Raw genomic sequence first — 27,939 nt, 5'->3', positions numbered from 1 at the left:
TGACCATGTCGGAGTAACTCCGAGTATGCGTCCGCGAGGAGAAGACAAGCAGAGTCAAACAGACGCGCCATTGTTCTCGTTTTATTGACTTTCTGAGAGAAAAAGAAATTATTGCGTCTGAAGGTAACTTCCAACATAGGTGGAGTGCAGATGGCGATATTCGCCACGTATGGTGGTGGCATGAGACAAGGAGGACCGCTGTTTGTTTGCGCTTGCCCTGATGGTGTTTGCCCAAATCCGTTTTTGTCCCGGACCACCACAAACTATTCCTCCGCTCGTTCATCGCTCTGCTTTCCTCGCTATCTCTGGACTTGGGCGCTCTCTGGGGACTTCGCACGCTCTGCAACCTATCCGCTATTGACCTGTCCGCCGATCCGGCCTCGCTTTCTCCGAACGCTTAGGCGCCCATCTCGGAACGTCATCCCCCGATGGACCTCTTTTTCCTCCCGAACGACCCCCAGCGCGCGACCGTCGTCTCCGCCAACGACATCGCGCACTTCCGCATCACCACCCGCAAGGGCGTCACGCGCGTCATACGTCCGGCGGAGAGCGAGAGCGCGAGCATCGTCGCCGAGATCCAGTGGAACAACTGGGAGTCGCCGACCGTCGTGCGGTCTTCGTTGTTGGCGAGGAAGTATATACGCGATGAGGGTCTCAAGGGCGTGCGCGCGGCGGAGTTCCTGTATAAGCGCGCGCGATTTAGCTCGTACGTGACTGTTGATGACCGCGAAGCTTATGCACGAGACGAGTCTGCTCTAGTTCCCGATGCTTCTTGGGCAACGACGGCGTGGAGTATAGATGGAAGCCAGTGCGCGGAGTAGGTCTGCTGGTGCGTACTGCTGTATCACGGCTTCGATCGCATACCAACACGATAGTTCCCAGTTGACGCGGGTCGACACATCGGAAGAGGTCGCGCGCTTCTTTACGACTACCCCCGTGGACGGCGCATTCAAAGGCGAGCGGCGGAGTACTCTGCGCATCCAGGCCTGCACCATCGACGTCGAACTCATCCTCCTCACCTTCCTGATCATCGAGAAGAAACGTCGAGACGGCGTCGACGCGAGTCGATCCTTCGCACATGACGAGGACCCTCAGGGAGACGGTGGAGGGGACGGCGGTAGCGCTTAGGCGGTCCCTCTTTGGCTCAACGTCATCGCGACCCTCTTGATCTCCGCTAGGGCAATCTCTCCCCTGTCTTTTCTCCGTCGCATTCCTATGCTTTCTCTGGGACTTTGGCTTTGGCTTTGGGCACACTGGCGCTTTCGATTCGGGCACACTGGCGTTCTGGGTACACTGGCTCTGGGACTATCTGCTTTCGAAACAAGGACTTGTACTGTCACACACTCCTCAGCTGCACGGACTTCTGTTGTACACCACTGGTGATTGTACTCATAGCCTGGTCTCTGCAGTCAATGCATTCACTGAGCTGGATACTGTGAGGTTTTGGTCGTGTCGTGTCCGTATAACCGTGTGGAGTCGTGATCGTACCCATCGTGGGCCAAGGTCATGTCAAGGTCGTAAAAGGTGAGATACATGTGCGCGGTATGTGCTATTGTCCGTCCGCTGTACAACGAGTCCAATGCTCTGATGAATGTTGAATGGGGGGGCATGATGAAGCATGAAGGTTCGTGAATAGGACGAAGCATGAAGTAAGATGAAGTAGACGAGCGCGCGAGGCAGGCAATGTAGCTCGTACGCGTCCCAGTGAAGATGTAGCTCGTGGGGTAATGGGAGCTTATAACAACCCATTCGGGCAGCTGTGTAGCATCGGCGACGGCACCTCTTCGACCTGGCGAAATTAGCTCGCCAAAGTCACCCCAGGCCAGCCTATATGTATCGCCCTCTCAGTTCTGCAGCGGCGACACTGCCCTGGGTATGAAGCCAGGCGGCAGTTCATCGCCCTGCAGCTCGATGACGGGCGTACCCGCTGGCGGCATGCCAGGGGACATGGGCGACATGACGCGCGGCACGCCTGGTGCCATTCCCTGTGGCATGCTGGGTGACACGGGCGACATGACGCGCGGAGTGCTCTCCCCTCGCGGCTCGCGCAGCTCGTCCGGGAGTTGGATCGTCGGCGTGCCCGTCGGGCTCAGCAACCTTTCGTCCGGTACGGTGCTCCCCGAAGACTCGGTATTGGGGGCGGACTATGGGTGAAGCGGCAAGCACGGGTGAACAGGCAAGGGCCAGCGGAGAGCACGAGCGCGTAGGTAGTCCACCAAGGCATCGGTGGAGGGTAGGTGAATCGGAAAAGAAAGCATGTCAACGATCAACTTGTAATCCTGCGCGGAGGCGGCGGCGCGCTCACCGGCGGCTCGATCGCGATCTGGGGGACCGAGGACGACGTCGAGTTGCGCTTGATCTTCAGGCGGTCCTTGACCCAGCCGCCGATGGACGCGCGCTTTGGTTGCGCGTTGGAGCCGGAGGAGGTGGAGTGCGAGTTGGGCGTGTCGCGCGGGCGGTGCGGGGGTGGTTGCTGGTATGGTTGCTGGTAAGGCTCAGCAGGCGGTTGCTGGTACGGCTGGGCCTGCGAGGGAGTGCGCTGGCGGGTATAGGGCTGTTGAACAGGCGGTACCGGCATGGACGGTGCGGGCGGCAGGTTCTGGCTTTTGAGGGTGGGAACGTACGGCGCGCTCGACGAATACGTAGTCAGTGGCGTCGGCAGCACGATACGCTTCGGCTTCGTATGCGGTCCACTCGGCGGCGGCCCCCTACTCTGGTGCGACATCACACTGGGCGGCCGCGGCGCTGCCGACTGCGTCCTATGCCTCTCCTGTGAGTGTGATTGTGATTGCGCCCTATCCCGCGTTGGTGGCCTGTCGCCGTACACTGGTGCTGGCTGCATCTGCTGTGGCGGAGGGGGTCCAGGTGGCGGCGGCTGGGCAGACAGGTCAATTCCGCTCACGCTCGGGTCGAAACCATTCAAAGAGGCGAAGCCGGTCGAAAGCGCAGAAAGGCGGGAGGGAGGTCTCACATTACCGCGTCTTGGGTCCCCGCCGTCTTCCATCCCGCTACTATCGTCCTGCGCGTTCATGTTGTGCGCCTGCCACTCGCGCACCAGCTCGTCGGAGCGGCGCCTTCGCTCTTCTTCGGTCGGTTGCGAATGCGCGTGCGAGGGCGGCGGGTTGGGGATGGGGGACCTGCCTGGGCCGCCGCCGTCACCGTGGCGCAGGAGGTCGTACTGGGACATGGTCGTGGACGCGTCGGAGGTAGTGCGACCTATTGGGAAAGCATGTGCTTGTCGTGGACGCGACTCGGAGTCCCGACGGCTGCGTGTTAAACGTGCTGGCTCATGCGAAAAGTAATCTTCATTCTGTGGGGCCCTGGGTGAGAATACGACCTCCTCCTCAGCGTCGTCGGTGGGATTGGGAGGAGCAAGTTCATGCGGAGGAGGCAATAAGATGGATTGTGTTTCTTCATCGAAGACAGGAATGTAGTTGTCCGGAGGAAGGACGATGGAGCGTTTCGATGGGGTGGGGGACGGGACGTAGGGGATGGGGTAGACATTGATGTTTTCGGGTTGCCGAGGCTGGGTAGATCCCTGCCTCGTTGGTGGCCGCGGTTCTTGCCTGGAAGCAGTACGGCTTTCCTGGCGGGTCGGCGTGCGGACGACCTGCGGTGCGGGAGGCTGAGACTGACTTCGAGGGCGAGAGAAAGGGCGCGTAGTTCCCGCCGATGATGGAGGACGCGCCGGTGTCGGTACCGGCATCGCGCGCATGGGTGTCGGCGACACTATCTCTGATGTCGGCACCAGCGACTTACGTGCGGTGCTATCAAACAGTAGCTCGTCAGTGCTAACTCCGTGAGCAGGTGGGTAGACCACGTACCGTGAAGGCGGCCTAGAGGACGAGCCAGAGGACGTAACCGAGTCCGACGGCACATACCCGGTCCCATCTGCTCTGTAAACTGTGCCCACAGGGTCCGTGTACACCCGGCGTGGCACGAAGCGCCGCCAGGAGGACACTCCCGCGGCACGGGTCATGCCCTCCCTCAGTCCATGCTCGTAGCCTTCCTCTCGGGCGCGCTCCGTTTCGATTTGCTCAGCGTATCGTCGTACGCGGTCCCGGTCCCGCGCGGCGCGCTCCTCCGCATCGACCCGCGCTCGCTCCACGCTGTCGCAGACGTTCTGGGCGCGGGCAATCTCCCTGTTGGCGGTTTCGAGCTGCAGCTTGTACAGCCGGAGCTCCTCGCGCGCGGCGGCGAGTTCCTGTCGGAGTGTGGCGACGGTGGTGACATGTGTGCGTATGCCGGCCTCGAGCGTCGTATTCTGGACCTGGAGGGCGTTCGCGCGGGCTGTCTCTTGAGAGAGGCGCTCGTTGGTGATAACGAGCAGCGCGGAGAGGGACCCTGACTCGGAGGCGCGCGAGGCAGAGCGTTTCCGGGAGTGCCTGGCGAGCGTGGAGAGGATGGAGGCGTAAGTTTCCGAGTCGTATTTGCCATTGCTCGGTGTGCGAGCGCGTTTCAAGCGCGGGTCTTGTTGTTGAGCCCGGGTAGGCTCGGGGGCGCTTGTCGGACGGGGAATCGTGGTGTCGAATAGAGGGGAGGGCGGCGTGGTGTAGGTGGTGTCTTCGAACTCGCTAGGTATGGGTATTGAGAAGAACCTGTATACATAAAGGGTGCAGTTGAGCGCGATGACGACAGCATACTAGCAGCAGCGTGGCTTCATACCTTCCGTCGTTATTAAAGTCATCGTCTTCATTGTGAACGGCCATTTAGGCTCGGCGGTGCGGGGACGAAGGAGGACCGCGGTAGGTGCGCTGCGTACTTAAACGGCTAAAGATCATCAGCGATCGCTTAGAAGAGTGTTATCCGAGGCATGGGCAGGTCAGAGGGAGATGGACGACCAGGAAAAGAGTGTCACCCGTGATTGAAATCAGTAGCGATACCATCGTCGCGCGCAACCTACACGTGTCGACGGCATGCAAAACACCTGGTCGTGCCGGCCTATAGATGCCAGAAGGTACGATAAGACGGGGTGGCGCGAGCAGATGACCGGCTAACGGGTGAAGAAGAGCATCGCTGTATAGAGAACTTTGACCTCCCTCATTGATCGTGCGTGTTGCCTGTCGGGGCGGGGTTCCTTCTCGCGGGAGTGCAACGTTTCTCCATACCCTAGACTGCAGGAAATGCGTGCTACTTGGCACTGGTATTTTGGGCATGGCAACGATGCCGACGGGCGCCTCGAACGTGGTCAAGGACAACGCGTTTTGAGTTCGAGACTGACTTTGATATGAGGCTCGTGGCTGCCGCGTGTTGGCCGAATTTCACCCGCTGGCAGTAGATCTCTGCTTCGTTCCTGCCATCATGTCCGACGACAAGGTCATCGTCTTCGAAGTCTTCTACGGCGTCTCCTCTCCATGGGCACTTCTTGGTGCACCCAGAGTCGAAGAAATCGGCAAGAAGTACAACCTGACCGTGCATTTACGCCCCATCGTCATCATCGAAGCAAACGGGGGAATTCCGCTACGCACGAGAACAGAAGCACGTCAGGACTGTGCGTGGGGGTCCTTGCAAGTGCTTGCTTCTCGCTGACCAGCTGAGCAGACCATGCTCTTGACCTAGCGCGCTGCGCGAAGAAGCTAGGCGTACCGATGGTTCCCAAGCCCAAGTACTACCCCCCTCCGCCGGGCGGCATATCACTCGCTGCGCAAGCCATCATTCGCGTCCAGAAGATGTTGGGCCGTGGGCACCCGCTCGCGCTGGCGTTTAGCTACGCCATACAGCGCTGCATATGGATCGACGAGGGCAACTACTGCGATATCGAGGTCCTGAAGTCCCTTGGCCGCCAAGTGGGCCTTCCTGAGAACGTCGTCGACCAGGCCATCATCGACCGGAGAGGTGACCCTGAGGACGAGGGCGTCAAGGAGTGGCAACAGAACCTGAAGGACGCGGAAGCCATTGGTGCGTGGCTATGCTTCGGCGAGCGAGCGTAAGCTCAAACGTAGTAGGCATCTTCGGGACGCCCAACTACGTTGTCAACGGGGAGATCTTCTGGGGTCAAGACCGACTGGACTTTGTCGAAGACCGCATCAAAGAGCTGCTGGCGGCCGGCTACAAGGCGACGTAGTGCCAGGGTCCCTCCGTGTTGTATCTCTACATGCTGCCTCAAGGCTGCGTTCGTCTCGTCAAGGCTTTGGCAGCACCACGGCTCCTAATGCACGACACATCTCGGGCAATCTCTCTTGGAAAACATGCAACCTGGACAAGCCTCGTGGACATCTATCTGCCAGGGCAATTCCTACAGAGTCATGGTGTCTACTCGCCGAAGATCTTCTCCAAATACGCGAGCCAGTTCTCTCCCAGAACTTTCCGAATCTTCGTCTCGCTCCAACCTGCGCGCGCCATGGCCTTCACCAGCTCTCGCCTCTCCCGTAACGGACCGAGGGGCTTCACGACCTTCGCATGCCCCCACGCCGTCAAGCTTCGCGCGTAGCCCTTATCCTGGAAGTCGAAGTCATCAGCAAAATTCTCCGCCTAACGAACTTCTCTATGCCGCAGACACCAGGCTTACCTTGTTACACCATGCCATGAAGTCGCTCGGCCGCCCGTGGCCTTCGCTTGCGTCGCTTCCAATACCGACAAGATCCTCTCCGATCAAGCCAATCACGTAGTCCAACGCCTCAACGTAGTCATCCACCGTCGAATCGTTGCCCTATCAGCAAGTCAGCAAACCACAAGACCCTCCGCAAGACTACGCACCTTCTTCATATGCGGTCCGAACTGCGACAAGCCCACGAAACCGCCCTTCGCGCCGATGGCCTTGATTAACTCATCGCTCTTGTTCCTCGGATGCTCCTTCAGACCGCACGGCAAGATATGCGAGAAGCATGGCGGCTTGCCCTCGGGGGCGAACTCGATAACGTCCGCGCTGGTCTTGGGCCCGACATGACTCAAATCGCATGCGATCCCGACCCGCGCCATCTCGGTCACGACTTCGCGCCCGAAGCCTGTCAAGCCCGAGTCGTTGAGCTCGGTGTAACCTGCTCCGGAGTAGTTCTGGGTGTTGTAGCTGGGGGAAGTGGATCAGCTGGTACGGACGCGAGGATGGGGAGCTTCGCGTACGTGAGCTGCATGATGCGGACGCCGAGGTCGCTGAAGATGCGGAGGAAGTCGTAGCGATCCTCGATGCCGGCGGTATTCTGCCAGCTAAGAATTACGCCAGTGACGCCCTTCTCTTTCGCGAGCCGGAGGTCCTTGACGGTGCGGGCCTGCATGATGAGGTGCGGATACTCGTCGAACCACTTCTTCCACTGTATCGTATACGCTCAATCACTACGATCATGATACCAGACCACCTGAGCACGCACCTGAACGATGTTGAAGATCGAGTCCCGGAAGTTCTCCCATAGCCCGCAGGTGACGCTGACGCCGTCGATCCCCCCATCGTGCCAGGCCTGAAAGATCTCCTCGCCAAAGTTGCAGATGTTGAGCCCGTCGAAGTGGATGGCGTTGTCGTAGATCTGGAGCGCCTGCTCCTCAGTGACGGTAGCCATTTGGTCGGTCGTGTAGGGGTGACTGTAGCGGGAAAGGGGGAATGAGGTGACTGGCGGAGGTCAAGGCGAGTACGGTGATAGTGGTCGCAGAGATCGGTGGCCGGAGGAGAGATTGCTCGCGAGAGGAGAGATCGGACGGGGGTGGACTCGTCCGGGGCTGGCCCGAGGGATTAGGCGCCGGGCAAGCGACGCAGCGTCAATAAATTATTGCGCGAGATGACGAAGACGGCGGGATGTGGGCGGGAAGGCGCGCGACAATCCCGACATGGTGGCTGAAGGGCTCCCCCGCCGCGGTGCCTTTCAGGACCGACTTATCAGCGGAGGCAAAACCGATTGCGAACAGGGCCTGCCGCGTCTATCAGCACATCAGCGAGATAATGGCGTGCTGGGTGGGAGGGGCTTTTATGGGTGGGGCGCGGGCTGTGGCTTGCTCTGATTCTTCGACGTCTGACTCTCGACGGAGGGGATCGTTGCTCGTCTGCATCGTCGCGACATACGACTACGAGCTTCATAATGGCCGCCACCACCGACAGCGCGTCTATCGAGAAGCAGGTCAGCGAGAACGAGTCGCTGCCTCCGGCCCGCGAGAAGCAGCCGCTTTCGAAGCGCATATTGCGCGTCGTGTGGGATTCGCTCGACAAGTCCCCGCAGGAGCGGAAGCTCCTAGTCAAGATTGACTGTGCGTCGTACTCCTCTACTCGCTGTCATATGAGTACTGATGCTCTGCAGGGTGGATCTTGTCCTATGTCTGCGTCGCCTACTTCATCAAGTATTTGGACCAGACCAACATTAGCCAGGCGTATGTCTCGGTAAGTCAGCATGCAGTATACGATGCCAAGCTCGCTGAATAGGATGCGCAGGGTATGAAGGAGGACTTGAAGCTCGCCGGCAACGACCTGAACCTGCTAACAACATGGTGGACGGTTGGCTACATTCTCGGCCAGCTCCCCTCACAAGTCATGCTATCTTACGTCCGTCCTTCGAGTGAGCATTGCCTTCCATCTGGTTTTGACAGAGATACTGACGTCCTTTATCTAGTCTGGCTCCCTACGATGGAGCTCTTGTGGTCGGTGTTCGTTATCGGCATGGCGGGCGCAAAGAATGTCAAGACGATGTATGCGCTGCGCTTCTTCGTCGGCTTGTTTGAGGCATCTGCATACCCCGGTATCATGACACTCTTGGGCAACTGGTATATTCCCGCCGAGCTAGGCAAGCGCTCCTGCATCTTCCAGGCGTATGTGTTTTCGCAACTCGGTGCTACCTTCTCTAATGCACCCGCAGGTCTTCGTCCGCGGCTCAGATGTTCAGTGGCTACTTGCAGGCCGCACTGCACTCCGGTATGGACGGGCGTGCTGGCTTGGCCTCCTGGAGGGTGCGCATTCGCTACGGCTCCATTTTCAAGCAGCATCTGACATGTCTCTCAGTGGCTCATGATCTTCGACGGCATCATCGCCGTGCCCATCTGCATCTACGGCTACTTCGCCATTCCCGACTCGCCCACCACGACGAAGGTCAAATGGCTCAACGAGCAGGAGAAGCAGATGACGCGCGAGCGCATGGAGCGCGTCGGCCGCGCCGCCCCGCGCAAACTCACCTGGCAGACATGCCTCGACATCGCGAAGGCATGGCCCGTCTGGCTCTTCAGCGCCGCGTTCATCGCGCACGTGCTCGCCATCCGCATCTACTCGTACATGAACCTCTGGCTCAAGGCCGCGGGCACGTACTCGACCGAGGCGGTCAACATCATCCCCACCGGCGGGTACGCGCTGCAGATCGTGTGCACGCTGCTCATGGCGTGGACGTCGGATGCGATCCAGATGCGGTGGCCTCTTATTATCGTTGCGGCGACAGTCTCGATGACCGGCACGATCATCCTGTCCGTTTGGCCGAGCACGAATAGCGGCATCTTCGCTGGGTGGTACCTCACGTTCTGCGAGACCGGCGCCGGCGCGCTGTTCATCTCCTGGATCAACGAGGTCCTCTCGCACTCCGAAGAGCAGCGCCGCATCGTCATCGGCGTTGTTGAGACCCTCGCCTTCACCTTCCAGGCGTGGGTGCCGTTGCTCATCTACGTACGTCCTCTCTCATCGAGATTCACGTTCTCAGTACCCAACTGACAACCTTGCAGAACACCGGGGAAGCCCCGCGCTTCCGCATCGGCTACCAGATGGCGGCCATGTTCTTCGCCATCGAGATCCTGCTCACGCTCGTCATGGCTTGGTTATGGCGTGGGCGGAACACGTCGGGTGTGGATCTCAGGGAGGAGAAGGACATTGCCCTCGCGCCGAGGCAAGAAAAGGACCAGGCAGCCCTCTGATCGGGCAGCGTGTGGTTCACCAGCAGTTTATAGCTTGTTTGGGCGTCTATTGTATTTTCTTGTGGTCCTAGGAGGATTCCGTGTAGTCTTACGTGCTGATAATGACACGAACGCTTGCGCTTCATCCGTGCACGAATATCGTGAAGGAAGTGCCTTCGTGTCGTAATTCTTCTCGACATCGTTGGTGTGTAGTACAAGGCATTGTCTTTTCGTTGGTCGTAATCCTGATATCTATCGTTCCTCAGCAGCTCGCAAGGCCCAAGTCTAGGAGCTGCGAGCCCGCCTGGATGTAATAGTGATCACCTACAGAGATGGTTAGCGCATGCTACTTCTCTCCATCGCTGTTCCCGATACTCACCATACACAATCCCCGTCCTCGAGTTACCTTGCGGCATGTTCACCGTGCCGTTTGAGAGCAGGCTCTGCCAGTCTGACTTCCAGGCGAAGGAGGTGATGTCGGAGAGAAGCTGCGAGGCGGGGCGTCAGCTCTGACCGTGATAGCAAGCGGAGAGCGCAGCAAGAATTGCAGAACGCAGCAGGAAGCGGGGTAAGCCTCACCTGAATAGCCGCGTCCTGGTACGACTTGGCTTTGCTGCTGTCGGTCTCGTGCTGCGCGAGGAGAAGGAGGGCGCTCGACGCGATGGTCTGCGCAGAGGAGTCGGCGGGGCGGTTGTCGGTGGGCGCTTGGAAATCCCTAGAGGCCGGTCAGATCATGCGAAGGGCAGAGAAGGACGAAAGGGAAGTCGGAAGGAAGGAAAGGATACTATATGGGAAGGAAGGAGAAGATGCGACGTGGGAGGGAAATGTGTTACTAACCATGGTACAATCCCATCCTGCGGCACATGCGCGATGAAGTAGTCCGCCACCTTCCGGGCAGTCGTGAGGTAGTCCTCGATGCCCGTGTGCGCGTACACTGGCGGGGACGTATTAGCGAGAAATCGTGTACTCCATGCGAAGACGCACTGTTCGCGAAGCCATAGATGGCCCATGCTTGACCGCGAGCCCAGGTGCTTATAAGCGACGTTAGCGAAGCTCAAGTAAGTTTTACTATGCAACGCACCTATCATTAGAATATCCCTGCGCCGTACGCTTCGCCGTGACCTGGCCAGTGCTTGCGCTGTAGACGATGACATGCCAGGTTCCGCCTGCGATCCAACGCTCAGCAAATTCCAACCTTGCTGCATTAACAAGACCAGACCACGCACCATCCTCGCGAATGTGGTTCCTCATCGTCGTGTTCGCATGCGAGGTCGCGATGTCAATCAGGGTGTTGTTTCCGGTCAACGCCGCAGACTGGAAGAGCACCTCGAGATTCATCATGTTGTCAATGATGACCTGGAACTCGTCCGCGTTTGATGAGTCCCAGCTCAGGGTGCATCCGACGGTTGGGTTGAACCGCGCCGCTAGCGCGTTGGCAAACTTGTTTACGCCTGTCTTCGCCGTGTCGTTGCTCGAGTTCCTGCGCGAATCGAGGTCATTTTACATGCGCGGACATATGCGAAGAGCAACATACACCTTCAACTCTTCAATGAACGGGAAGCTCAAGAAGCCCACATCGTGCCCCTGCGTCGTGTGGTCTTCCAACGGTACAAGCCCCGCGCTCATCGCCCTTCCCAACTCCAGCCAATCCGCCCCACCCAGCCCATTATCATCAGACGCGCCGCACTTGTCCTTGCGCGCGTTCAGCAGGTACGCCGTCGCCGGGAAGAACCCGCTCGTCCACCAGTCCGCCTTCTCGAGGTTCCACGTGCCTGTGTTGCTGTCCGTCGTGTGCGGGTACGAGCTCGAGCCCGCGCCAATGACGCGCTGCGCGGTGGCGGAGACCTTGCTGGCGATGTCCGGCGAAAAAAGCTCGGAGGGCGGGGAGGCGCGTCTGCAGGGGCGCGCCGCGGCGAGAAGGGGGAGGACGGCGGCAGCGAGGGTGGCTGTCAGCATGGTCGTGGGCGTCAGGCAGCTCGGGGGCGGCTGAGACGGGGCGCCGTCGATGGAGACGCTATATAGCCATCGCGCGTCGGACCGGATTTAGGGTCTCGCCAGGTCTTGTGAGCGCAGCAGCGCGCCGCAAGGCGTCAAGGGCCCGTGCCGAGCGATATTAGTGATGCGAAGGGGACCTGCCTCCACGACATGCGATGAATGCGATGAGGCCTCTGCAGGTTCAAATGTCCCGTCCAGACCCTCGAGAAGGTTGCCACAGGCTAGGGGATAGCAATCGGATAAATCTGACTGACGCGCGGTTGAAAATGCCCGCTGATCGACGCTCTACGGGCCGTGCACTGTATACGAGCTTACAGCGTATGATGGGAGTATGGTAAGTGTGCGCCTCGGGGGCTCCAGGCACGAGTAATCATCGAGAGAGTTGCTGGGACGACGTCTTTACGTTCCTGCCCGTAGCGATTGCATGGTCGGGGAGTACGTCGGGCCGCCATCGGTGCGTTACAGGACTCTGGAGTCGCCTGACCAATTGACAGACGCACAATGAATTCTGGGATATCGCGCTGTACACAAGCTTCCGATTATCTGTGTCCTTGGGTTGCGGGAATGAAGGGGAAAACGCTGGAGGAAATCCGTCCAGATGAAGGTCAAGAGCAGGAAAAAGTGACACGTGACGCCGTGTCGGCGACCGGACCGAGTCCACTTCAGGCAACGCTGGCAAGCAAAGCCAAACAGAATCAGCTCGTCTCGAGCCATCACCCGACACCGAACAAGTCGTCGAGAAAGTTATCTACTGCAGAGGCACGGATGATACGCAAACGCTCCTTGCCATTGATTCTCCTTCTCATCTCTTCCTGGCGAATGCTACTCACTGTTTGATTCGATACGCATGAATTTACCTTAAAGTCGAGTCCGCTATTGCGAATAAGCGTCATGCCGCACCCAAGTATGCAGGCCAAAAGATCTAAAGGAGTTCATCTTCGGAAACGTGGATTTTGACCTTCAAGTGCTTGCTTGATAGCTGCTGGGAACCAGGTGATTTGCTCGCTCTCACACTCGCTCATGTGATGCTCACTGAGAAGTCGACGCACAAGGCTGTAGAAGGACCTTCCCATAGCTCATGACTTCGGACGGCCCGTAGTTCGGTAAGGCTGACTGCTTGCTCTTGGACCGCTTGCTACCTGCACCCAAGAATCTTCCATCGCAGCAACGATGCACTCGCGGATCCCTCTGGTTTCGCTCTCTTTTCTTGCGAGCGTTGCCAGCGCATCGTTCTCCCAGATCAGCTTGGATAATCTATACAACATCAAGGCTGCCTCTAATGGCACTGATAGCGCCTCTGCAGATTTTGACGGCAGTGGTCGCGCTTATCCTGCGGAATACTTGCCCAGCGAACCGTCTTCTGCTTATCGCGGGATTGAGGTAAGTTGGTTTACTCCATAGGTTGAATATTGTTGTGCATACAACTTATAGACTTTTAGTTCAATCTGCCGCCCTTCCGGGACGCCGATGCGTACGATGCAGTACGCTCCGACTCTCAGGACGTAGTGCTCTACTCCAATGCATCCTACCACTCCTTCCATGCCGTCGCGACAAGCACCTGGCCGCCTTCTTCCTACGCACAGGCTCGTGCAGGTAATCTCACGCTACATTTTACGGATGGCTCCGAGGATGTTGTCGGTATCATCGTAGCGCCCTGGTACTCAGATTCGCCCTTCGACGGCCCCATCCACACGTAGGTACCTTCTCTCTCCATGATATCAGGCTAGAGCTCATCATAAAGCTCACCATCAGCCCATGGCACTACGCAAACGCGAGTCTCGACTACAACACCACCATTGACCACAACATCACGCACATCCACTACGTCACGACTCGCCTCCCCAGCGATCGGCCGCTCACTTCTATCACCCTCCCAGCGAACACTACATACATCAACTGGTTCGCAATCACCCTGCAGGAAGCCGCGTCGCGGGCGGACGGTCCCGCACTCAGCGTGCAGCACGTACGCTCGACGACGAAGTGGATCGACATGTTCGATGTCCAGCAGATTGAAGTTCTGCTTGATAATCTAGCGTCGCTGAGCGGGGACGTCTCGCAGTGGATCACCTCTCGGCATAACGTGTCCATCGAGTCCGATGCGCTTGAGACGGTTGTTCCTGCCACGTTCCAGCGGCTGCGCTCAAACGATCAGGTGTTGTTAAAGGTCGGCGTCAAGCTGAAGGACAGCGTGGAAGTAGGCTCGGAGGTCAATGCGAATGTCGTAGTGCAAGATGCGGCATCTGGGGCGCAGGTGGAGATAGCAAACGCCGAAGGATGGACGATTACTGCAGGAATTCCTCAGTGGCAGGCGAACGACGACAGCTTGGGGACGCACGAGAGCCCAGAATGGGTGAGTAACAATGTTCGGCTCCGCTCAGGGAGGGGATTGAATATAGGCAAACGCAGTTCGACGACGCCAAGTTCGGGATTTTTGTATGTCGGCCCAATGGCTTGTCATTGTTTTGATAGTGCTCAATCTTGCGATCGTCGCCTTCCAGATCCACTGGGTAGGCCTTCTTGCTGCTTCGTGTCTGCTTGTGCTCTGACCCAAAGGATTCCTCCAGGGTGTCTACAGCGTCCCCGCCTGGGCCCCCACCGGCGTCCAATACGCCGAATGGTACAACTGGCAGCTCCACGTCCCGCCAAACGCCTCCTCCCCTACCTGGACGCACCACCTCGAGACGTACGGCCAAGACGTCGTGTACGACGACTTCATCGACCAGTGGGACACCTCGGAGTGGAATCCTGATGATTGGGTCGATCTGTTTGCGGAGGCCGGTGCGCGGTATTTTGTGCTGACGTCGAAGCATCATGAGGGGTTTACGCTGGTGAGTGCGGTGCTATTTTGGAGTGAAAAGTAGTGGGTGTCTGGTTTAATAGCTCACCGCCATGATCTTCACAGTTCGACGCGGGGAACTCGACGAACCGAAGCGCGCTGTTGATGGGGCCAAAGTGAGTCTTGCTCATCATCCGATACCATTCCGACGCTTACTACGAGGTCGTATAGGCGCGACATCGTGGGCGATCTCTTCGCAAGCGCGAAGGCAAGACAGCCGGATATGCGGCGTGGGGTGCGATACATGTATCTCCCTTTCAAGTAGATGCTAAGTTTCCCGCCTAGACCTACTTTAGCTTCCCCGGTACGAAGCTCTCTGCTCACCCGAAGAGATCCACGAGGCTGACGAAATCTCATTCAGAATGGTATCACCCCGACTACGCGCCGTACGGTCGGACCAAGTTCCCTGGCCAACCTGCGCTCAACGCATTTACGGGCGAGTGCTGCGACCCATACACGGGGTATATCCCGGTCGACGAGTTTACAGAGGGCGGTACGCCTTGATTCACCTTTACGACGAAAGCTCACACTTGACGATCGTGCAGTTCAGCGGCCACAGTTAGAGCAATTGTTTTACAAGTACGACACGGACATTTTGTGGTGCGATGCGGATGGCGCGAGTGCCTTTCCGAGAATCGGTCAGCTTGAACCTTGCATGAGGGAGGGAACAGCGACTTAGTTCCATCCCAGCTGCCGATTGGTACAACTACGCCGCCGCTCAGGACCGGCTGGTCGTGCGCAACAACCGGTGCGGCTCAAATCAGACTGACTTCGTGACGCCGGAGTACGCGACGTTCAGCGCGCAGCTGGTGAGTACAGTTTCCAAAGCGACCTCGCCCATTGCTTACAGCTTGCCCCTGAAGTCGCAGAAGTGGGAGTCCAGCGCAGGCATCGATCCGTTTTCTTATGGGTATAACTCGGACACGTACGTATGGAAACGACCACAGCAACGGTGTGCTTAATTTCCTCTAGACCTTCCGACGGCTATGCGAACGCCTCGACGCTCGTTCCTCAGCTCATCGAGTAGGTTCCATGCTGAAATGTCGCCCAGTCCCTGCTTACTGACAATTCTTATTCTTCTAGTATCGTCTCCAAAGGAGGCAACTACCTGCTCGAGTACGTTCCATCAGGTCCTGCGCGAGTGCACTGATCATGACCGACCTCTACGTCAGCATCGGGCCTATGGCCAACGGCACCATCGTCGACGAGGAGGTCGAACCGCTACGCGAGATTGGCGCGTGGCTAGCGCATTCAGGAGAGGCGATATACGGCACGAGGCCGTGGTTCGTGCAGACCTCTGCGACACCTGGCGTCGACTTCATCGATGTGCGATTCACCACCACTGTCGACGCGTTCTATATCATCGCCGTTGAGCGCCCTGATGGCGAATTTCTGCGCGTTCGTGCGCCTGTGCCGATCAAGGAGGGCGACACAGTCACTTTGCTAGGTGCCGATGACAGCGAGCTGGAATGGGCGATCGAGGATGGCATATTGTCTATTGCATTCAAGGAGGATGTACTGGATCGGATACGGTACGCGTGGGCTTTCAAGGTCGAGTACAAGTGACTGTTGTATGTGTACACTATCAACCAGAGAAAGGTAACGCTATTCATTAGACCAAAAGGCGCTGCGCAGCATTCAGTCCGACTCGTCGAGGTCCATGTCGTCGTCCGAATCAGACTCAGAGGTAGTAGCTGCTTCATGCATAGGGTACAGCTTCACACTCATTCCAATGCGTTGGAGGTCTTCTAGAAGAGCGGTATGATCCCTGAACTCATGACCAGACCCAATGCAGACGTTGTACAGTCTGTCAGAGCCCTCGTCATGAATCTTCCACCGAGACAGCAGCATCGCTATAATGCCGTCCTGAAGGCGGTCGAAGTCCTCTTCGCCCCGAGGCAGGGAGACTGTGAGCGAACGAAGCCGAGGAACCAGTCTGATCGGCAACTCCGCCAGTCGCTCGTAGAAGACTGGGGTGAAAACGAATGACCTGGTCACGCTCAGCGTCTGTAGCGCAGGCATGTATTTCAGCGCGTACAGCAGCCGCCCGGAGCTCTCGTCGACCCCTTTCAGGACGAGCTCGCTCAGGCTTCCCAGCGACAGTCTTTGAAATCCCCGGTTGAAGAGAACGCCACAGTCGCATCGCGGGAAGATGTATTCGACCTTGAGTTTTCGAAGATCAGGGCAGTGAAAGCACTCGAAGAAGGGTTCGTCGCTGCCGTACAGCTCCGAATCTACCATAAGGTAGATGTCGCGCAGCCGAGGGAAGGTGACACGCTTGATCCGTTCGTTTGTTGGATAATCATATGGCCAAGCAGGGTCGACGTAGACCTCCAGATGCTCAAGATTTGGGCACTTCAACAGCAGATGGACAGTCGCGTCATCGTCAAACGACATCCACCGAATATCGAGTGACGTGAGGAGGGACCAGTTCAACTGGACGAACTTCTGTGGATTCGGCCAAAGCTTGACCACAGAGCTGAGCTCTAGTGTGTGCAGCCCCGGCGCATCGGTGAATGTGATACTGGGATCACCGTGAGGTAGTGATTGGTCTGGGAAGTCCTCGGCACTGAACCAGAGACAGAGCGACCTGAGACTGGGAAAGGACCCAGCGGGCATAGCAAGGATATCGCCACTTGCGTCGGTAGGGTCAAGGGTCAGGCGAAGGGACGTGATGATGGCGGCGTGCGGTCGCAGAACATCGACCAGGTAAGGCGAGAGGCAGGACCTCGGCTGTTGCACCCCGCCGCCGTCCACACTGAATTCGAGACGAACAGGCCAGCTTTCAGAGCAGCGTGATAGCCACTGCCTCCATACGTCCACGTAGTTCGCTTGCCGATGTCCCAAGGCAGGGGGCAGGTAAGGGACATAAAGGTACACCCAGAGCTCAGGCGATGCGAAAGTCACTTGACGCCACAGTCGACATACATGCGCCAGGCAGAAAGGGTCGTAAGAGAGTGTGATGTAGCTTGAGAATACTTCCCTGAGCAGCTCTGGGGGAAGGGACTGTATCGAAACCACGTCGTGCTGCCCGGGCCATTGGTCAGCATGATTCTCGCTTGACCGAAGTAGCATGAGTGGAGCATCAGTCCCCTGTAGCCATGGTCAGCCTTTACAGTCGAACTGCTGGTGGTAGCATGATGCGAACCTCGGCGTGTTCCAGCTGAGCAGTGTCGCTGACGCTGAGCATTTCTCTGGAATTTGCTTGGTAATATTCCATGGTAGTTGCGTGTCGTACACCTCTCAATTGTTGCGTGGTAGAATTAGATCCGTTGGGGGGGGGGCGTGCCGACTGAGGAAACAACGATGCTGGGAGTACGAGACAGGGTGTATTCGACAAAGGCGCCTGCGGCCTCATGCTTTCTCGGCAATGGCCGAAATTTGTATTTAATTTGGTCCAAGCGCCTCGTCGTTCGCCGCGATGAGCACAACATATGAGCGCGCTTCACCGTCGCTGCCTTGCTTAATACAGCGTGTGGTCTCTCGCGAAGGTCACTCCCTTTCACCCTAGCTAGGATGGTTGAGACGGAGACGCCAAGGCTTCGGCGCATGGCGGGTCACGATGCCGAGCTTTAGAACTGCTGCGAACACCGTCGCCATCATCTGCTAAGCGCTGGGCAGCGGCGTGCTCTTTTGTACTCTGCTTCCACCTCCGCCTCTGTCTATATGTATCGGTCGCCACAATGAGCGCTGCTAAGCGTCTGCGGGCCATTCTCCTGCTCGTTTCCGTCATTCTCGTGCGTTGAACAATCAAACCCCCGTCCGCGATGCTAAAGAACATCAAAGCTTTCTTTCTTCGCCCTTTTGACCGTCTTCAGCGACTCGTATCGGGACGCGCCGGGCCCCTTCGATGCTGGTCAGCACGATCTGCCCCACGGGGCGCCTCCTGCGGGTGCGGGGAAGATTGTGGAGAGCGCGAAGGTCGCGTCCGAAGTCGCGCACTCGATCGCACAGGACAGCTCCCGTCCATCCGTCTCTCCTACATCCGGTGGTGACGGGCAGCCCCGGCTCGCCAACGCGACCTTCGTCATTCTCGCACGCAACTCCGATCTCGAAGGCGTCGCCAATAGCATCCAAGAGATCGAGCAGCGCTTCAACGCGCGATTCCATTACCCTTACGTGCTTTTGAACGACAAGGAGTTTACGACGGACTTCCGATCGTGCGTCTCTTGCTAGTAACCTTCCCATCTCGACTGATCTCTTTGCCAGAGCGATCGCCAATGCTACACCTTCCCTGGTAGAGTTCGGGCTTATCCCTTCGGCGGACTGGGTTCAGCCGGACTGGATCGACGAGGGAAAGGCCTCTGCGTCACGAGCGAAGATGGTTGAGGACGGTGTCAAGTACGGAGGTACGTTCGCCTTGTTCTGCAGTCTTTCGTCAAGGACTCACTTTCCGCATCTCTCAGGGGATGTAACGTGAGCATGTAGTATCATCCCTATGACTGCTCCGTGTCCTTACGCATCTGGTCCAGCTATCGCAACATGTGCCGTTTTAACTCCGGGGTATGCACATCGTCGTTTTGCTGCTCATTTGTCGCTTACCCGCTTCCAGTTCTTCCATCGACATCCACTCATGCAGAAGTACAAGTACTACTGGCGAATCGAGTAGGTTCCTGCCGACTAGACCTTCGCCTTCTTATCTGGTGTCCAGGCCCGACGTTCACTTCCTCTGCGACATCCACAACGACCCCTTCATCTACATGCAGGAGCACAACAAGACATACGGTACGCTCTCGCGCCATGGCCCGCCGTCGACGGTCAGCTGACCTAGTCTCAGGCTTCACCCTCGCGGTGCACGAGATTCGCGCGACGATTCCCACCTTGTGGGACACGGTCACTGCGTTCACGGACCGGCATCCAGAGTACGTCGCGCAGGACAACGCCATCGACTTTATCTCCAACGACGCCGGCCGGAACTACAACGGGTGCCACTGTACGTTCTCCGTCGCGCCTTCGAAGCTCGCCCTCATCCCTTCGACAGTCTGGTCCAATTTCGAGATCGCCGATATGGATTTCTTCCGCGGCGACGCGTACTCGGAGTACTTCGACTTCCTCGACAGGTCGGGCGGCTACTACTACGAGGTAGGTTCACTCGATCGATTGCGCCGTCGCTATGCCTGACCACCGTTCGTAGCGCTGGGGCGACGCACCCGTGCACTCTATAGCGGTCTCTCTCTTCCTCAACGCCTCGCAACTTCACTTCTTCGACCCCATCGGCTACCAGCACGACGACTGGCGACACTGTCCACTTGACCGCTCGACGTACGACGCCGGCAACTGCTCCTGCGACTACCTCAAGGAGTTCGGTAAGCGATTTGAACACTTGAGAAGACTTCAAGGATTGATAAGTGCGTAGACTACTCCGGGGGCTCGTGCAAAGCGCAGTGGGATCACTTCGTGCGTACGAACGGGCTGGATAGACAAGAGATCGCCGTGCCCGAGTGGTAGCTGGTAACCCGCGACATATTGTACGAGTAAGTTATTTGTATTGTAATGGTGCTTGCTTTCCTTTTCCCAACTACAATAAACTGGACTCTACATCGCGCACATGACTCCCGGGACTTCACTTATCCTTTGGCAACCGGACCTCTAGCCCCTCCAAGGAACGCAGCTTCCTGTATGTATCGGGGGCCAACCGTTGCTCGGCTCGGTAGGAGAATTCGAAGGCGCGCAAGCACTCCACCTTGTCGGAACGGACGCGCGATTTCACCATCCGGCACAACTTCCCCTCTGGGTCCACCTCGCCGGCCTCTAATAAGTCGGCTTCGCGCACCTCGATGTCGGTGAATACCAATTCTGTCAGATTTGGTAGGGCGGGGGCGACACCGTCGTCGACCCGGATGCGCTCAAATAAGGCTGGCCATATGAGGCACTCGATGAAGCGGAGGAATCGCATGGTCCGAGGAAGGGCTGCGAGGAATGCCATGAGATCGTCTTCGTCGCTGTGGATATCCGCGCCGCGCAGCGTCAACTTCCAGAGCGCGGGGAACTGGGGCGCCGCTAGTAGTAGGTCCTGCCGCTGTATTCCCCATGCCCATAGGTAGTGGTCGCTCCGAAAGTGCAGTGTCAACCTTTCCACCGCAGGGTACCTCAGTACGCGGAAGAGGTTTGTGGGCCATTGGAGCTCATCAAACTGCACCTCGAGATAGTGGAGGCGGGGAAGGTCTATGTAACCGGGCGCAACGGGCAGACCTTCACCACCACTGATGGTCCCTTGGATGACGGCGAGCCATAGGCTTTTGCACTGGAGCAGGACATCGACAATTCTATGGCTAGCAAGACAGCCCTCCAGGCGTAGAGTGGTAACTTGCGACCACGGAAGGGGCAACCAAGACGACAGTGATTCCCTTGTAAGGCGGTACATCATCTGAATGGTAACATCCGTCAAGAGTGGACAACGCTTGAATGCAGAGATGGTCTGCTCAGCCAGCTGCTCGTCAACCTCATAGCTACATGACTCGGTGATGGACAAGGATTGCAGCCGCGGGAAAGCATCCTCGGGAAGTCCGTCGAACATGCTCGCCATATCCGCAGGGTATCCGTTGACAAAGAGCTTTCGGACCTGCGACGCAGGACGCACGTCGCCAGAATCGTCAATAGGACCCTAAAGGAGGCCGGGAGCGATGACTCCCTCATGCGCGCTATAAGGCGTATATGCCGGATGTCCGAAGTCCTGCACGTAGAGATCAACAGTGAGCGGTTGCGCTCTTCTGAACCAATTAGCGACATGAGGCATATGCTCGGGAGACAATGCCTGAGAACGCAAGAGCGATAAAGTCGTCCAAAGTTCCGGCACATTCAGTGCGATCGCGCGCCATCGCGAACAGACGTGAACAATTCTCATAGCCGACGAGATCGCCTCCAGCGTGTGATATCGGAAAATGTCGACCATGAGCTCGGGAGGTAGGCAATGGATCGGAGCAGACAAATCCTAGTGAATGAGTTGGCAGATGAGCTGGCTTCGGCATCAGGAGTATAGACGTTCGCTTACCATGAGCTCTGCCTTCGCTCGTACGCAGACTTGAGTGTCGAGATGAAGATGGTTCCCAAAACCCTTGTCAAGGTACGTACGAGGACCGCTGCTGGTGGTAGGGTACTGTCCGGGTACAGACCGATTTAGCGACCGTCATGACGCAGCCGGCCCTAAAGTGCTAGTCACGCGTTGGACCCACATTGTCAAGCTCCCCTTCAGTTTTTGACCACTTCAAACGGACGCATCGATTCCAGGACCAAGAAAACGTGCCGAGCACAAGGTAGTAGTATGCTACATATAGTACGAAGCGATTTTTGTAGCAAGCAATGTCACCGACTTTTTCCCATGATGGGTACATATTCTGCGCTGCGCGGATTCCAAGATGCTGTAGGTACTCAAGCTCGTCCATTATGCGTGTCTTGGTAAGCGAACCTCCAGCCCTTCAAGCGAGCGCAGTCTCTCGCAAGCACTGGGGCCCAACACCCATTTTTCGCTCGGGGAGAAGGTCACCTCGAAGGTGCGCAGGCGCTCTACTTTGTCGTAGCAGACGCGCGACTCCACCATCCCGCACAGTTCCTCCTCCAACAATGCGCCATCCCAGGTTGATGACTCTTCGAAATTGATGTTGCTGAAGATGAGAGTATTGAGAGATGGCAGGCAAGCGTTATCATCGTCGACTCGGAAGTGGACAAAGAGTTCCGTTTGTAGGAGACAGTTGTCAAAGCGAATGGATTGCAGTGTTGGAGGAAGGGCCACGAGAAGATTCATGATGTCGGCTTCAGCAAAGCGAGTGTACACGCCGCGCAGTGTAAACTTCGAGAGTGCAGGGAACTGAGGGACTGCCTGGCATACAAGATCCCACTCTGTGTCGCGGCCCCATGCATAACCCCAGGTTTGGAATGCCAGCGTTAATTCATGCAGCATGGGGTATCTGACGATGCGGAAGAGGTCCGCTGGCCATTCATCTGTGGCAGTCGTCACTTCAAGAGACGCGAGGGACCAGTGGTCGATGACACGGACTACGTCTGACGCCTCTGCGCCACGATGGTGGATAGTCCCCTCAAGATCTGCGCGCTGGAGGTCGGTGCACTGGGTCAGGATATCGATAACCCTGTGGGTGTAATTACACCGACTCAACCGCAGGTAGGTGAGTTGCGACCAGGGAAGGGGAAGTAGGAAAGACAGTGGTTCCCTTGTAAGGCACCACAGGCCCATTAAGCTGACGTGCGATAGCTGAGGGCAGTCCCTGAATGCTGTGATAGGCTGATCGACGAGCTGGTCGATGACTATATTGCTATAATCGCACTCAATTTCCAGGCGGCGTAGCTGCGCAAAGGCATTGTTGGGAAGTCCGTGCACGATGTTGACGAAGTCCCTTGGGTCCGCAAAGACATAGATCTCCCGTATCTGCGATGCGGGATGTACACTGTAGCCGCTGGAGGCGAGCAGGCCGCGGACAATAGCGTCCTCAGGTCTATGGTCGAACCTGAATTCCGGATGCTGGCGAGACTGCACGTGAACATCGACGGGAAGTGGTTGCGCTCTTGTGAACCAGTCGACGACGTGAGGAACGTGCTTGGGAGAGGACACCTGCCGACGGAGGAGCGACAAATTTGTCCAGAGCACCGGCGCGTTTAGCGCGATCGAACGCCATTGCGAGCAGACGTGAAGAATCTTCATAGCGGACGAGATCGCTTCTGAGGTGCAGTGCCAGAAGATCTCGATTAGCAATTCGGAGGGTAAGTTCTGGATCGGGGCGGATAGATCCTGTTAAACGCGTCGGCGGATGCAGTGACAGGTGCCTCGAGCGAGATTCCGTTCGAGCAGCACTTACCATAGTCTGATCCATTCAAAGCTTCTACGGAGTTAGATGATAGGAAGAAGGCCCGCGAAGCACTTGCAGAATACGCGTGAGGTACTGCGTAGGAAGCAATTGCAAGCGCCGACGTTCACATAATCGAGATCATAGCAGCCTGCCCTCAAGTTCCTACGCGTGGGTACCACGTGTCAAGTTGATGACTCACGTTGGTCTTCCAAGCCGGTTGAAAATTAGCCTGTCTCTTGCCTCCTACGCGTCTCGTCAGCTATGCAGCGCCCTGAAATATGATTCCGCCTCCACAATTGGCCCCCTGTGCACTGTCGTACGAAAATTCTCAACGGACCGCATCCGCACGACCATCTGAATCTGCGGGTCTCGCCATATCTGCCGCCCCAAGGCGAAGCATACTATAGTCGCCGAAGTTATCTCAGGGATGATTCCCCCTCATAGACCTCGCTTGCGCCCGTAAACCTCGCTTATCCCACGAGAAGCTCAATAAACTGTATACATGCGGCTGTCATCCGGCCGGCATACCCACAGATCAGGAGACTGAACCGCGTTGACCCAGCGTATATAACAAGGGCCCCGTCACTCCAAAAGTCTCATCCTACATCTCGTAGCTCCATCGCACCTCTTGACAGTCATGGGAAAGTACACAACATCGATGTTCCTCGCTGATCAGCTCGGCTACCACGCGGCGGCGTACCAGAAGGACCTTTCCGGACAAACAGCAGTGGTCGTTGGCGCGAATGTAGGACTTGGCTACGAGGCGGCGAAGCACTTCTCTACTATGGGCGCGGCGCGCGTGGTCATGGCGTGCCGTAGCAAGGAGCGTGGCACTGAAGCGGTCGAGCGTACGTCCAATCTCCTGTTCGCGTTTCCCAGCGCGTGCTTATGCACACTTTTCCAGGCGTACAGAAGGAGACGGGCTTGAAGAACACGGAGCTGATGCTCGTGGACCTCGCAGATTTCGCCTCGACCGCGAAATTCGCGGCCGAGTTGGAGGCGAAGGTCGACCGCCTTGACCTCCTAGTCCTGAACGCGGGCCTCGTCTCAAATGGGCCGAAGCGCGCCGCGACAGTGGACGGGTGGGAGCAAGCGTAAGTTCTTCAGCTGTGGTGGCCATATCTCCGCATCAGATTTCTGACCGACTTCCGCAGGATACAAGTCAATGTCATCGCGTCGTCCATCCTCGCGCTGCTGCTCCTGCCTTTGATGATCAAGACCTCGCGCGAGAGGCATACGATTCCGCGCACGGTGATTGTTGCCAGCGCCGTTCATTTCTGGGCCGCGCGGTGGGGGAAGGAGATTACAGATCAGCCTGGATTGCTGAAGGCACTGTCGGACTTGGAAACGTTCAAGTGGGTCCATTTCATTTCCATGGTTGAGCCAAAGGAATGTACTAATTTGTGCGCTCGCAGCCCTATCAATCGCTACTGGGAGACAAAGTGTACATCTCGTTTTCCGTCTCCCTGCCGCGTGTCTAGACTTACGCGTTGGTCCAGTGTTCAACATCCTCTTCACCCGCGCCCTTAATGAGCGCCTCCGGGCCACGCACCCCACCATCATTGTCAACGCCGTCAACCCCGGCCTCTGCACAACGAACCTCACACGCAACGCCGACCTTCCCTGGGGAATACGCGTGCGGCAGGCCTTGCTCAGCGTCTCCGCCGAAGTTGGCAGCCGTGAGCTTGTGTGGGCGGCACTCGCTGGCAGCGAGCAGGCGGGATCGTTGCGCGGGCAGTATATCAGCCGGAACGCTGTAGTTGAGCCTTCGGACTTCGTGCTGAGCGAGGAAGGGAGAATCGCACAGGATAGGGTTTGGGTGAGTAGTATCCTTTTCAGGCGAGAGGTCCGCTTTCTGACGATCTTCCAGCGAGAAATCGTGGCTGTTGGCGAAAAGGTCGATCCGAAGATCGGCCAAATCGTCAAGGAATATTCATTGGACGTCTGAACTTTGTGTTTGTCGTATCTGTATGTGCTACCTCGAGGACTTGTCCACCTGTATCGCTTCCCTTCTCATGAGCAGCGTGTTTCTCCATCTGTTCCCGTGGCTGCACGAAGCCGGCGTTCGTTATGACGGACTGACTGTTATTGTCCCGTGTTTCTACGGGTATGCTGCTCTGTCCGACTGGCACATGACCTACACGACCGCGTCCAGAATCAACATACCGGCTCTGGCCTCACAAACAGCTGCGAACGGCAACACAGTGGCATAACGAAGCGCCGCAAGCCGGTACGCAGTGAGTCTGAGGTCGGGGACGCCGCGGAGGATGCGGGCTTCCGCATCGGGCACCTGTTCATTGTGGCCCATTGCGGCTGTCGATTGGTGAGCAATCCGCTGTCCATTTTATCGACGAAGGCTGATAGTGATGTCTCCCAGACCATGCTTAGTGCGTCTGCAAAGCACTGATTCGACGAACAAGGTTGAGATCAAGTTGCACGACGTGCGTGGTAGTATCGAGCTGGGAAGGAAAGGTGAGCGATCGGAGACCAGATGTCCTCTAAAAATGGCGTGAACTGTGCCTTCAGTCGAGGCGCGGGATGGACGGTCGAGGCACCTCCCGACCGCAGTTGACCTGCGTTCAATTTAGCGTCTGTTATCCTCGAGCATGGGCATGACCGACGCTTGCTCCTGGTCGACAAGCACGACTTATCTCGCTCTTGGCACGTCGAAGGCGTAGCAGAGGCACACGTCTAGTGCTCTTCATGAGCGTAGGAGCCAAAGACCCTGCCGGTTAGCGTCGAGTATACGCTCAAACGCCGCGCGCGGGCTTGCAGGAATCAGAACCAAGTCCGAAGGGCTTGGCATTACTTTCCCACGCCCCTGTTGCCCCGCATTTGATGGGACGTGCGCTTCTGACTCCGAGGCGATATAAGGACTCAGACGTGGATTGGCGCTCCTTCGATGTTGCCGCCAAGCTCGTTGCCTCCCCAGCACCGCAGTTCGTCGCCAACGCCGCCCTCGACGACATACCAGCAGCCCGCTAGACCTATATAAATCACGCCGCAACACCCATCGCCCGTGTTGCAGGCCAACGCCAACATGTCCGTCGCCGTCTCGCGCTCCTTCAGCTCTCTCGCCCGCACTGGCTCCTTGAAGGGCGCCTCCCGCCTCCGACGCTCGTCGCTGGTTGCGGCCTCGTCTCCGTCACTGCCATGCGCGAGGGTGGGGGTCGCGGCGCGGCCTGCGTCGACGTCGACGCTGATGGGCACTGGACTGCCGCCAGCCGGGGTGCAGAGCGCCATCATGATGCCCGCGATGTCCCCCTTCATGCAGGAGGGATCGATCGTCGAGTGGTGCAAGAAGGAGGGGGAAGCCTTCGCTGCAGGGGACGTCCTGCTGCGCATTGTACGAGTCATCCATCATCGTGCACCACGACGACGCTCATGATCTTCAGGAGTCGGAAATGTACACCGTCGATGTGGAGGCGCTTAACCCAGGCTACCTGGGTAGGATCTTGGTGCGTCGTGTTTTCACCCATCCAGACAGCTCGCTAACTCGCGTACAGTGTCCTAGCGGAACCCGACACATTAAGGTGGCCCAACCGGTAGCTCTCGTCGCCAAGGACGCCGACGAGCTCGCTAAGATGTTCCCCCGCGCCCGCGTGCAAGTCTCTACTCGCTCGCGGCCTCCTCGGATCGAGGTCCCCAGCCACCCCCACTTGTCTCCGGCCCCTCGCTCGGCTACCATCGAACGCTCTTCGCAACCCCTGCACTCGGCCGTGCTTCGGTCACCTGCGGCTACACTAGAGACTGCGGGGTCCGCGCGGGCTATGTCCACGTCCGCTACATACTCCCCTAGCCCTAGCGCTAAACCGCCGGGTCGGACGCACCATCAGCGCACCGTGTCTGAGAGCGGCGCTTCTCCGCAGTTCCAGGTGAGTTAGCGTGCCGTACTCCCTCCTCTATCGCAGAGGGGTGTGTAGGTCAGTTGCTGATGCATGTGGCACAGATGGATGGTGTCTCCCTCCGGCGCCTCATCGTGTCCAACCTCGCGGCACAGAAGACGCAGGGCAATGGTATGTAGCACTGCGTTATGCTTATCTTCGACCTGACACTGATTTAACTTCGAAGGTGCGGCGCGTACACCCCAGTCAGCTGCCAGCGGCGACTATTTCGAGGGTCTCCTCTGAAGGGCAGTTGACCTGCTTGACTCGCGACATATTTATGTTCCCTATCAAGCTCTCGTCCTCGAAGGATTGCCCCGGCTCTTTACCCTTGTCCTAGTTTTTTGCTTTCATCCTGACTTCCTCACCCTCGTTCCTCTCATCTTTGTGTTCTGTCGTCTCACCATTGTACCATACGCTTCATCCTCGTCCGTCTTTCCGTCACGACCATTAACAGTAATCTGTACCATACGCCGGCCGAGTTATCGTTATATCTAGAGGCACTGTGCCATGTAGTGGGCTATGTGCTCTTGTAGGGGAACAAAATCAATCTTGGGTTTTGCTTGGAAAATCCGTCAGGTGTTGCGATGCAAAAGGACGTCTAGTCGAAGTTCAACTCTGGCTTGTGGGCGCTTGCTTG

The 27,939-nt window shown here is 57.5% G+C and overlaps 12 protein-coding genes across 12 annotated transcripts; 7 read left to right on the top strand and 5 right to left on the bottom strand.

The window, feature by feature from the left end:
- Nucleotides 1-327: 327 nt before the first annotated feature.
- Nucleotides 328-1,399, top strand: SCHCODRAFT_02604733 (uncharacterized protein). The gene is made up of 3 exons (XM_003035368.2): nucleotides 328-706; nucleotides 760-829; nucleotides 883-1,399. The coding sequence occupies exons 1-3, from the start codon at nucleotides 429-431 to the stop codon at nucleotides 1,126-1,128; spliced, it is 594 nt and encodes a 197-aa protein (XP_003035414.1). The 5' UTR covers nucleotides 328-428; the 3' UTR covers nucleotides 1,129-1,399.
- On the bottom strand, nucleotides 1,283-4,762 carry SCHCODRAFT_02604729 (uncharacterized protein). Its single transcript, XM_050344122.1, has 4 exons — nucleotides 4,666-4,762; nucleotides 3,825-4,598; nucleotides 2,972-3,767; nucleotides 1,283-2,875 (listed from the first exon to the last, which is right to left on the bottom strand). The coding sequence occupies exons 1-4, from the start codon at nucleotides 4,707-4,709 to the stop codon at nucleotides 2,267-2,269; spliced, it is 2,223 nt and encodes a 740-aa protein (XP_050202675.1). The 5' UTR covers nucleotides 4,710-4,762; the 3' UTR covers nucleotides 1,283-2,266.
- A 533-nt stretch (nucleotides 4,763-5,295) lies between these two features.
- On the top strand, nucleotides 5,296-6,064 carry SCHCODRAFT_02560215 (thioredoxin-like protein; the record flags this gene model as incomplete). The annotated part of the gene is made up of 3 exons (XM_050343754.1): nucleotides 5,296-5,491; nucleotides 5,542-5,898; nucleotides 5,943-6,064. The coding sequence occupies exons 1-3, from the start codon at nucleotides 5,302-5,304 to the stop codon at nucleotides 6,062-6,064; spliced, it is 669 nt and encodes a 222-aa protein (XP_050202674.1). The 5' UTR covers nucleotides 5,296-5,301.
- A 188-nt stretch (nucleotides 6,065-6,252) lies between these two features.
- SCHCODRAFT_0232871 (Metallo-dependent hydrolase) lies at nucleotides 6,253-7,490 on the bottom strand (the record flags this gene model as incomplete). Its single annotated transcript, XM_003036179.1, has 5 exons — nucleotides 6,253-6,438; nucleotides 6,509-6,649; nucleotides 6,697-7,006; nucleotides 7,036-7,247; nucleotides 7,305-7,490. 5 exons carry the CDS (start codon nucleotides 7,488-7,490, stop codon nucleotides 6,253-6,255), a joined length of 1,035 nt encoding a protein of 344 aa, XP_003036225.1.
- Nucleotides 7,491-8,003: 513 nt separating this feature from the next.
- On the top strand, nucleotides 8,004-9,807 carry SCHCODRAFT_02660934 (MFS general substrate transporter; the record flags this gene model as incomplete). The annotated part of the gene is made up of 7 exons (XM_003035370.1): nucleotides 8,004-8,169; nucleotides 8,220-8,299; nucleotides 8,351-8,474; nucleotides 8,529-8,724; nucleotides 8,772-8,862; nucleotides 8,915-9,562; nucleotides 9,619-9,807. The coding sequence occupies 7 exons, from the start codon at nucleotides 8,004-8,006 to the stop codon at nucleotides 9,805-9,807; spliced, it is 1,494 nt and encodes a 497-aa protein (XP_003035416.1).
- Nucleotides 9,619-11,817, bottom strand: SCHCODRAFT_02604720 (glycoside hydrolase family 88 protein). Its single transcript, XM_003036180.2, has 8 exons — nucleotides 11,321-11,817; nucleotides 11,013-11,266; nucleotides 10,868-10,952; nucleotides 10,771-10,817; nucleotides 10,624-10,720; nucleotides 10,366-10,501; nucleotides 10,166-10,274; nucleotides 9,619-10,110 (listed from the first exon to the last, which is right to left on the bottom strand). The coding sequence occupies exons 1-8, from the start codon at nucleotides 11,740-11,742 to the stop codon at nucleotides 10,049-10,051; spliced, it is 1,212 nt and encodes a 403-aa protein (XP_003036226.1). The 5' UTR covers nucleotides 11,743-11,817; the 3' UTR covers nucleotides 9,619-10,048.
- Nucleotides 11,818-12,548: 731 nt separating this feature from the next.
- Nucleotides 12,549-16,275, top strand: SCHCODRAFT_02604713 (glycoside hydrolase family 29 protein). Its single transcript, XM_050344121.1, has 17 exons — nucleotides 12,549-12,774; nucleotides 12,822-13,161; nucleotides 13,221-13,474; nucleotides 13,534-14,131; nucleotides 14,188-14,214; nucleotides 14,280-14,288; nucleotides 14,346-14,609; nucleotides 14,684-14,733; nucleotides 14,789-14,852; nucleotides 14,903-14,921; nucleotides 14,979-15,110; nucleotides 15,163-15,255; nucleotides 15,308-15,426; nucleotides 15,481-15,542; nucleotides 15,590-15,640; nucleotides 15,701-15,733; nucleotides 15,790-16,275. The coding sequence occupies exons 2-17, from the start codon at nucleotides 12,952-12,954 to the stop codon at nucleotides 16,181-16,183; spliced, it is 2,379 nt and encodes a 792-aa protein (XP_050202673.1). The 5' UTR covers nucleotides 12,549-12,774; nucleotides 12,822-12,951; the 3' UTR covers nucleotides 16,184-16,275.
- On the bottom strand, nucleotides 16,190-17,946 carry SCHCODRAFT_02523570 (uncharacterized protein). Its single transcript, XM_003036181.3, has 2 exons — nucleotides 17,766-17,946; nucleotides 16,190-17,710 (listed from the first exon to the last, which is right to left on the bottom strand). The coding sequence occupies exons 1-2, from the start codon at nucleotides 17,835-17,837 to the stop codon at nucleotides 16,256-16,258; spliced, it is 1,527 nt and encodes a 508-aa protein (XP_003036227.1). The 5' UTR covers nucleotides 17,838-17,946; the 3' UTR covers nucleotides 16,190-16,255.
- A 109-nt stretch (nucleotides 17,947-18,055) lies between these two features.
- SCHCODRAFT_02604710 (glycosyltransferase family 15 protein) lies at nucleotides 18,056-20,349 on the top strand. The gene is made up of 11 exons (XM_003035372.2): nucleotides 18,056-18,354; nucleotides 18,404-18,777; nucleotides 18,827-18,966; nucleotides 19,024-19,033; nucleotides 19,090-19,120; nucleotides 19,170-19,222; nucleotides 19,269-19,342; nucleotides 19,395-19,550; nucleotides 19,599-19,699; nucleotides 19,752-19,923; nucleotides 19,974-20,349. Exons 1-11 carry the CDS (start codon nucleotides 18,301-18,303, stop codon nucleotides 20,063-20,065), a joined length of 1,257 nt encoding a protein of 418 aa, XP_003035418.1. The 5' UTR covers nucleotides 18,056-18,300; the 3' UTR covers nucleotides 20,066-20,349.
- On the bottom strand, nucleotides 20,181-23,493 carry SCHCODRAFT_01187583 (uncharacterized protein; the record flags this gene model as incomplete). Its single annotated transcript, XM_003036182.3, has 5 exons — nucleotides 23,425-23,493; nucleotides 22,023-23,357; nucleotides 21,609-21,713; nucleotides 21,447-21,548; nucleotides 20,181-21,221 (listed from the first exon to the last, which is right to left on the bottom strand). Exons 1-5 carry the CDS (start codon nucleotides 23,437-23,439, stop codon nucleotides 20,181-20,183), a joined length of 2,598 nt encoding a protein of 865 aa, XP_003036228.2. The 5' UTR covers nucleotides 23,440-23,493.
- A 157-nt stretch (nucleotides 23,494-23,650) lies between these two features.
- On the top strand, nucleotides 23,651-25,589 carry SCHCODRAFT_02604699 (NAD(P)-binding protein). Its single transcript, XM_003035373.3, has 6 exons — nucleotides 23,651-24,263; nucleotides 24,320-24,509; nucleotides 24,570-24,770; nucleotides 24,831-24,859; nucleotides 24,915-25,234; nucleotides 25,286-25,589. Exons 1-6 carry the CDS (start codon nucleotides 24,053-24,055, stop codon nucleotides 25,361-25,363), a joined length of 1,029 nt encoding a protein of 342 aa, XP_003035419.1. The 5' UTR covers nucleotides 23,651-24,052; the 3' UTR covers nucleotides 25,364-25,589.
- A 697-nt stretch (nucleotides 25,590-26,286) lies between these two features.
- Nucleotides 26,287-27,870, top strand: SCHCODRAFT_02604689 (single hybrid motif-containing protein). Its single transcript, XM_003035374.2, has 5 exons — nucleotides 26,287-26,761; nucleotides 26,811-26,873; nucleotides 26,922-27,290; nucleotides 27,365-27,431; nucleotides 27,487-27,870. Exons 1-5 carry the CDS (start codon nucleotides 26,456-26,458, stop codon nucleotides 27,543-27,545), a joined length of 864 nt encoding a protein of 287 aa, XP_003035420.1. The 5' UTR covers nucleotides 26,287-26,455; the 3' UTR covers nucleotides 27,546-27,870.
- Nucleotides 27,871-27,939: the final 69 nt, after the last annotated feature.

This window comes from Schizophyllum commune, assembly GCF_000143185.2.
Source record: "Schizophyllum commune H4-8 unplaced genomic scaffold SCHCOscaffold_1, whole genome shotgun sequence".
NCBI classification, from domain to species: Eukaryota; Fungi; Basidiomycota; class Agaricomycetes; order Agaricales; family Schizophyllaceae; genus Schizophyllum; species Schizophyllum commune.
The sequence above is the reverse complement of the archived record's forward strand: the minus strand, read 5'-3'. Positions and strand labels throughout refer to the sequence as shown.

Excerpts from the sequence above, each read along its gene's own strand:
- SCHCODRAFT_02604689 (XM_003035374.2), top strand. The coding sequence starts at position 26,456 with ATGTCCGTCGCCGTCTCGCGCTCCTTCAGCTCTCTCGCCCGCACTGGC. Across the intron at positions 26,762-26,810 it reads GGGACGTCCTGCTGCGCATT|GAGTCGGAAATGTACACCGT; the intron begins GTACGAGTCATC and ends CATGATCTTCAG. Across the intron at positions 27,291-27,364 it reads GCGCTTCTCCGCAGTTCCAG|ATGGATGGTGTCTCCCTCCG; the intron begins GTGAGTTAGCGT and ends CATGTGGCACAG.
- SCHCODRAFT_02604729 (XM_050344122.1), bottom strand. The coding sequence starts at position 4,709 with ATGGCCGTTCACAATGAAGACGATGACTTTAATAACGACGGAAG. Across the intron at positions 4,599-4,665 it reads GACTTTAATAACGACGGAAG|GTTCTTCTCAATACCCATAC; the intron begins GTATGAAGCCAC and ends TTATGTATACAG. Across the intron at positions 2,876-2,971 it reads GGGACCCAAGACGCGGTAAT|CCGCCGCCACCTGGACCCCC; the intron begins GTGAGACCTCCC and ends CTGTCTGCCCAG.
- SCHCODRAFT_02604733 (XM_003035368.2), top strand. The coding sequence starts at position 429 with ATGGACCTCTTTTTCCTCCCGAACGACCCCCAGCGCGCGACCGTCGTC. Across the intron at positions 707-759 it reads AAGCGCGCGCGATTTAGCTC|TTCCCGATGCTTCTTGGGCA; the intron begins GTACGTGACTGT and ends AGTCTGCTCTAG. Across the intron at positions 830-882 it reads TGCGCGGAGTAGGTCTGCTG|TTGACGCGGGTCGACACATC; the intron begins GTGCGTACTGCT and ends GATAGTTCCCAG.
- SCHCODRAFT_02523570 (XM_003036181.3), bottom strand. The coding sequence starts at position 17,837 with ATGGAATATTACCAAGCAAATTCCAGAGAAATGCTCAGCGTCAGCGAC. Across the intron at positions 17,711-17,765 it reads CTCAGCTGGAACACGCCGAG|GGGACTGATGCTCCACTCAT; the intron begins GTTCGCATCATG and ends CCATGGCTACAG.
- SCHCODRAFT_02604699 (XM_003035373.3), top strand. The coding sequence starts at position 24,053 with ATGGGAAAGTACACAACATCGATGTTCCTCGCTGATCAGCTCGGCTAC. Across the intron at positions 24,510-24,569 it reads GTGGACGGGTGGGAGCAAGC|GATACAAGTCAATGTCATCG; the intron begins GTAAGTTCTTCA and ends CGACTTCCGCAG. Across the intron at positions 24,860-24,914 it reads TCGCTACTGGGAGACAAAGT|TGTTCAACATCCTCTTCACC; the intron begins GTACATCTCGTT and ends GCGTTGGTCCAG.
- SCHCODRAFT_02604710 (XM_003035372.2), top strand. The coding sequence starts at position 18,301 with ATGAGCGCTGCTAAGCGTCTGCGGGCCATTCTCCTGCTCGTTTCCGTC. Across the intron at positions 19,223-19,268 it reads AAGTACTACTGGCGAATCGA|GCCCGACGTTCACTTCCTCT; the intron begins GTAGGTTCCTGC and ends TCTGGTGTCCAG. Across the intron at positions 19,700-19,751 it reads CGGGCGGCTACTACTACGAG|CGCTGGGGCGACGCACCCGT; the intron begins GTAGGTTCACTC and ends CACCGTTCGTAG.
- SCHCODRAFT_02604720 (XM_003036180.2), bottom strand. The coding sequence starts at position 11,742 with ATGCTGACAGCCACCCTCGCTGCCGCCGTCCTCCCCCTTCTCGCCGCG. Across the intron at positions 11,267-11,320 it reads TTCATTGAAGAGTTGAAGGT|GAACTCGAGCAACGACACGG; the intron begins GTATGTTGCTCT and ends CGATTCGCGCAG. Across the intron at positions 10,953-11,012 it reads GAACCACATTCGCGAGGATG|GCGGAACCTGGCATGTCATC; the intron begins GTGCGTGGTCTG and ends GTTGGATCGCAG.
- SCHCODRAFT_02604713 (XM_050344121.1), top strand. The coding sequence starts at position 12,952 with ATGCACTCGCGGATCCCTCTGGTTTCGCTCTCTTTTCTTGCGAGCGTT. Across the intron at positions 13,475-13,533 it reads TTCGACGGCCCCATCCACAC|CCCATGGCACTACGCAAACG; the intron begins GTAGGTACCTTC and ends GCTCACCATCAG. Across the intron at positions 15,427-15,480 it reads CGACGTTCAGCGCGCAGCTG|TCGCAGAAGTGGGAGTCCAG; the intron begins GTGAGTACAGTT and ends TTGCCCCTGAAG.